Source organism: Panthera onca, chromosome D1, assembly GCF_046562875.1.
Source record: "Panthera onca isolate mPanOnc1 chromosome D1, mPanOnc1 haplotype 2, whole genome shotgun sequence".
NCBI classification, from domain to species: Eukaryota; Metazoa; Chordata; class Mammalia; order Carnivora; family Felidae; genus Panthera; species Panthera onca.
In genome coordinates this window covers 14,627,603-14,634,431 of record NC_138348.1, presented here as the reverse complement: position 1 = coordinate 14,634,431, position 6,829 = coordinate 14,627,603, and the positions used below count along the sequence as shown (strand labels likewise).

Sequence of the window (6,829 nt, the reverse complement as noted above, 5' to 3'; positions counted from 1 at the left end):
TACTCTAATGAACTGTATCCACTTGTGGATAGAGATTGCATGTACTTTATACACTGCTCGACCCTTAGCACTAATTAGAGTGTATCATCATAAATAATCTGTACATATTTATTGAATAAATGGATGACTTTTAAAATAAACCAGTAATTTTAAAAAGTTGGATGTTTCACGTATGTTAACTTTCCCCTCTAAATGATAAAACCCACAGGAGCAATGGGACATGAAAACATCACAGAATTTATCCTCCTGGGACTTTTCAGTGATGAGGATGCAAAGATTGCCTGCTTTGTGCTGTTCTCGCTTTGCTATATTGCAATTCTCTCCGGAAACCTGCTCGTTCTTCTCACCATCAGGGGCAGCCGCCTCAGTGAACAGCCCATGTACTTTTTCCTGAGCTACCTGTCTTTCATGGATGTCTGCTTCACCTCCACAGTGGCCCCCAAACTGATCACAGATCTGCTGGCCCAGCGGAAGACTATCTCTTACAACAGCTGCATGGCCCAGATGTTTTATGCCCACTTCTTTGGTGCCACTGAGATCTTCATCTTGGTGGCCATGGCCTATGACCGTTATGTAGCCATCTGCAGACCCCTTCACTATATGGTCATCATGAGCAGACCGGTGTGCTATATCATTGTGATGGCCTCAATTATCGGAGCATTCATCCATTCAGTCCTCCACGTATTGATTATGGTCGAACTTCCCTTCTGTGGCCCCAATCGGATAGACCACTATTTCTGTGATGTTTTCCCCTTGCTGAAGCTGGCTTGCATGGACACTAGCCTGTTGGTTATTGTGATCATTACCACCACAGGAGTGATGTCCATTTTGACCTTTGTTGCCTTGGTAATTTCTTACCTCCTCATCCTGTCCACCCTGAGGACCCGCTCATCCCAGGGCCACCGCAAAGCCCTCTCTACCTGCAGCTCTCACATCACTGTCGTGTTCCTGTTCTTCCTGCCCCTCATCTTCACGTATGTCCCTGTGGCTGATTCTGTCAGTAATGACAAAGTTTTTGCCCTGTTTTACACCATGATTGCTCCCATGTTCAACCCTCTCATCTACACGCTGAGAAACACAGACATGAAGAACGCCATGAGGAAAGTGTGGTGTTGGCGCAAACGTTCTGAAGGGAAATGAAGTCTCTGGTGTTCAAACCCTTTCCTGGATCTTTCTATCTACAGAATCCTCATGCCAACAAATACAACAGGTGCAGTGAGGTGCTGTGCTGTCCTCCAATGTTGCAAGACTTGGGGCACCTGGATGCCTCAGTCAGTGGAGTATCCAACTCCAGCTCAGGTCATGATCTCACGCTTTGTGAGTTTGAGCCCCGGAGCCTCTGTGCCGCACCCCCCCCCCCAACCCCCAGCCTCTCCACAGCTTTCTGTCTCTTTTGCAAAAATAGATAAACTTTAAAAAAAATGTTGCAAGACTTGAAGAGAGAGGCCCCTCAGCCACCCTCTTTCTCTTACTTTCTTTTTCCGAACTCGTATAAGGGGAATGGATCCCATGGCCTCCAAGTCCCTTCTAGCTTTGACATTCTGGAACTTATGTCTGGCATTCTGGAACATTATAGGTCTGTCCTTCATGGTCCCAGTCATTGTGGGCATTATAGTAGTTTTTTAGGGCACACTGTAAGGTCTGGATGGTTTGACAGTTATGTCCTGCTTTGGGAAACAGAATGTTGACTGAGACACCTCACAGAAAGAGGGAGAGAGAGAGAGACAGACAGACAGACAGAGAGGGGTCCTAAGCACTCCATTTTTTGGATGTACCCATTACAATAAAGAAATAAAGCAACTCACCACAGTTGCACGTGTTATGGTATATTTTAACTCTTTACATACACAAATAATGTAACACAATGTCATTATGCGATTCACACTGTACTTATGGAAGTTATTGTAATTAACTCTTAGTACCCTATTGATGGTGTATTCCGGGAATTAGAACTTTCAAATTAGATGATGGATATCACTCTTCGCTCCTTTAAATGTAATTCCATGACGTATTTTCCACCTCATCTTGAAATCCTTCACGAGTATACTAATTGATGCTTTCTGTACTTGAGCAACAGGGAAAACCTCCCATCCTGCAGAAGACCCCGAGCTTAGGAAGCCACCTAGCTGGAGACATGGACGTCCCTGGGGTGCATTTTGTTAATCTTCACTGCTCCTTATGCAGATGGCATACTTTGACGTTTTCTTCCCAATTCTTCGCGCAACGCAAAACTGTCTCATTTCTACCCAGGCAGGCCCCTATACCAGCGAGAAATAAAGAAGGTTAGATTGAGAAGCAGAGGTAATTCACTGAAAACTGGGGCATTGGCCAAGACCAGCTTTGGTGCATTGACGTATTTCCTTAGTTTGTACAAGAATATTCGAGCTTTGTGAATTGGAAGGGGCCTCTGACATCATCGAGGGTCATCCACTAACGCGATAAGAGGAATGGAGGCCCAGAGAAGAGTGGGGTCACCAAACTTTCAAGTATGAGAGGCACAGAACTGTTATTTTCCAGTGCCCCATCCTTTTCACCAAGTCGTCACAAAGAAATTGAGTTTTAGTTAGTCAAACTATTATTGTCTCTTGTGCACAAAAATCCAGGGTGTTTTTGTGTTTGTTTTTGGAGCATAGTTGATACACAATGTCACATGAGTTTCAGGCATACAACCTAGCGATTCCACAAGTCTATATGTTACGCTGTGCTCTGCACAAGTGTACCTACCGTCTGTCACCACACATGGCTGCCGTAATACCATCGACTATAATCACTACGCTATGCCTTTTATTCCCATGACGTATTCATTCCATAACTGCAAGCCTCACCTGTTTTGCCCAAGCCCCTACCCCACCTTCCCTCTGGCAACCGTCAGTTTGTTTCCCATATTTCCTTGGGTCTGAAGGAAGCTGGGTTTTAAGGTGAAGAGTCCATTTACGGAAATTAACCATAGTTGATGATGATTTCAGCAATAGTTTTCCTCTTCCCAAAAGACCCTGACGTGTCATGCCTGAAATCAGGGAATTTAGAACATAAGGGGAGGCAGAAAAATAATGAAATATATTGAAAAGGAGATAAGAAAGATGAAGGCAGATTAAGTCAGGATTTTGTTTTGATGTTGATGTCCTGGTGATTATCTCCTGATGGGATTCTCCAATTCAGAAAGGTCAAGGTGAACAGAAATGTCTAGAGCTGCATGGGCTGGTGCCTAATTCTGGTGTTTATTTTTTTTAATAAGCCTGTTTTTGACACATATATAGGCCACATTCTCTGGTAATGAATTAAATTTGTTTTTTGTGACAAATTTGCTATTTGGTTTTTCTCCAAAGACAGGCCTTTCAGAAGTCTATTTGAAAATGGCTCTTCTGTATCTTTTGTTAACATTCTTCTTATAAATTATCAACAAAGGAGGGGTGGAAAGGAACCTACCCAAGAACGGTAAATACTTCCTTGTTTTCCTACATATTATCCATGGATGAAATAGTAGGAGGGAGGCTGGCTGCATGCTTAGGTATTTAGAATTGGTCCTCTATGTGTATAACCAAGGTTACGTGCTATGTGCCTCATGCCAACCTCTCTTGGCTTGGCCTTTTATACTGTTCCTTTCAAGGTATCATACACTCAATATATTGGGGGTTTTATTAATTCAAGAGTACGGTTCAGAATTCCCACTTCTATAGTTTGACTATGCTATTTATTCTTGAATCAGTCCCCTCGATAATGCGGCATATCTAGCCACTGCAATCCTTGTCGCTTATACAAGAAGCATTTAGTGTGTCTTTGCAAACGCTGGGGTTCAGCTGATCTAAGGGTAGGATCAGTGTACTTCATGCAGCTCTATTTTTCTCACCCATAAAATAGAAATGTTACCTTAGTCTTTGCTGAAATTGAAAGTTTATGTTCTATACATGTGATGTTTGTTGTTACCATTGATGGTTACAGAAGTTTGGCACTGTCTGTCTCTCTTTACACTGTGGTGCACTTAACTTCTGGATTTTTTTAAATACTAAAATGTGAAATAAAGGGACGCCTGGGTGGCTCAGTCGGCCGACTTCGGCTCAGGTCATGATCTCGTGGTTCACGAATCCAAGCCCCACGTCGTGCTCTGTGCTGACAACTCAGAGCCTGGAGCCTGCTTCAGGTTCTGTGTTTCCATCTCTCTCTGCCCCTCCCCTGCTCACGCTCTGTCTCTCTCTTTGTCAAAAATAAATAAAAGAAAACATTAAAAATAATCAAATGTGAAATAAAGACTATTTTGAAGACTTGGATCGAGTGATGAAGTTGCATTGTGTCTCAAAACAACACTGGTCACTGTGTAAGGTATGGACATAATCAAAACACTATCAAAATGAGGCATTCCCACTCAGTTACAAAAATGGTGAAATTCTAGAGGTTCTGACCTGTGACAAATGTCTTAATCTCCCGGATATGTTTAAATGAAAAAAAGAGGATGGAATATGGAGAAACATGAAGACTAGTTTTGCATCTTACATTGAGCAGTGTAAGAAAACGTGTTCGAATGTTTTTGCTGTGCTTGGGAACAGAAATATAACCGCTGGTTAGAAGACATAAGGAGACACATTTTTATTATTTTCCACTATGAAATAAACTAAGTTATCCATCAGGAAAGTGAGAAGCATTGCCATTTATTTTCATCAACGAAGGCTTTACTCGGGGTCATATCTGAGTAACAGCATTTGTAACAACAAGGGTGTAAAACTACAAAAACTATAAAACTCCAGTGTTTTTCAGCCAAGGTTGTGGTTTTAGGCACATGAGATAAAGTCATCTTATAAACCAGACTCACCCCTATTGGAAGTGGGGAGAGTCTAGGTTCCAGTGATTCTTGGTCATCTCTTTCCAAGGAACCAAGAGTAGACTCTCTGAGTTCCTCTGACTGGGAATGACCCTGGGGAACTTTTGTGAACAGATATAAATGTATAAAGTCACTGGTAAAAACTCGAATACTATTTCATATGTCCTGCTTCTTGGCCCCTGAGAATAATAAATCTGTCAGCTTTTACTGTCTTAGGGATGTCAGACCTTCAATAGAACTAACATACCTTGATATTCAAGATGTTATTAGTGCCAAGACATGAAGGGAAGAGTATTGTGGAGGAAATTTACAAATGGATAATGTTTATTTATTCCCCTGATTCCTAAATTTAGTTCAAGTTTAGCTCCCTTTGCATTGCTTACTAGAATAGACATGGGCATATATTCAAATATAGGATTTTGTGGATTTTATTGGCTCACAGACCTCTTGTGCTCTAAGAACAGCAAATATCATCTAGTTCCAGTGTTTCTAAATCTAAGTGCTAAGATATGCCACTGACTGTACAAAAATTATGGCAAGAGCTTGTTAAAAATACAGATTTTTGAATACCCTTTAATCATGGCCTCGCATATTAGAAACTGTCAGCACAGATTCTGTTATCTGTTCAAAGTCTCTCAAGATGATTCCCATGATTGGACAAGTTTGAGAAGCACTGACCTAATCATTAAAAACTGAGCAAATGGAAGTGCATGGAGATTCCAAGCTGGGACAATAAACATGGATTTGTGTGTTTCCACGGCCAGGATGTTTTAATTATAACTTCTAATTATGGTGCCGCCTTTGATCTTTCTTATCTTTATTTCTTTGAACGTATCAACATCAGAGATAGTTTTTTAAAGCACTGTGTACAGTTCTCAACATAACACACATACACACACACACACACACACACACACACACACAGACATACGCATACACTCCACAGCCATAAACACTTACCCAGGTATGGGCAGTAACTTGAATAATCAGATTTGTGCAAAAATAATAAAACAATGAGAGGGATAATCAGTGATGTGTACATTTGTTATAGGAAAATAAAGCTCAGTTTGTGTGATGTGAAGGAGGGATGTGTGATGAATGGTTCACTGATTCAGTAAAGCTGCTTTGTTCAAACATTGGAGGAACTACAGTTTCCAAACCATACATTTCAACGTTGTATTTGCCCTGTGGGTGGAATCAGGTCACCTGCTCATCACAGATGCCTTTGCTTCCATTGAGTTTCTTTAGTTTTTCTTTTAGTCACTTTACATTAATGGAGACTGCTGGCTACGGGGAAGTCAAAGTCAGTTAGCAGAAGCATATTAATGGGGTGTTAAAATTACAATGGGGATCTTGGAGGTAGTTTTTTCCCTAATTTGCAGATTGTTTGGGTAAAGAAAATGTGTCCTAGAGGAAAAGGAGAAAGGGAAAGCTTTCTCCCAAAAGCGGAAGATGAGAACAGGTCTTTCATTTTTCAAGCGTGTTTTATCTTTGACACGCTGCACATATCTCACCTCTCTTTGTGGCCTCACTAGGCTAGTTTCCACTGTATTTTGGAGGACTTATATCAGAGCTCTGTAGCTCAGATCTCTGTTATTTTTCAAGTATACTTTTGTGCATGCAACACATACATATTGAGTGCTCACTATTTTTCAATCACAGTTCTAAATGCTAGAAAACCGCCTTACATGCTTCACAGAGGGCTCTCAATCTTTAAAGAAAATGGCAGAAAGGCCAAAATGGGGAAGAGAAAATAATGGTGCTGAGGAAGATCATGCTGAACTTGTGAGTTTAATAAAATTCTTCTGGCCTCGATATTTCAGAAAATTTATCTAATTATGAAACATTAGAACAAATATAATAATAATTAATAATGACAATAAATAATACCTCAGTTGTCTAGAATGTGTTATTCTCTCTTTTGTTCCTCAAATAAACCCTGTGCTGTTGTTATTACTGTCTTCACTGAACAGATCAGAAAATTTAAGATCATCCAGCTTGAATTGTCGCTTTCAA

At 40.9% G+C, this 6,829-nt stretch overlaps 1 protein-coding gene across 1 annotated transcript; it reads left to right on the top strand.

The window, feature by feature from the left end:
• Window positions 1–213: 213 nt before the first annotated feature.
• Window positions 214–1,140, top strand: LOC132662496 (olfactory receptor 4P4-like). The gene has a single exon (XM_060607951.2). The coding sequence runs from the start codon at window positions 214–216 to the stop codon at window positions 1,138–1,140; it is 927 nt and encodes a 308-aa protein (XP_060463934.2).
• The last annotated feature ends 5,689 nt before the right edge of the window (window positions 1,141–6,829 follow it).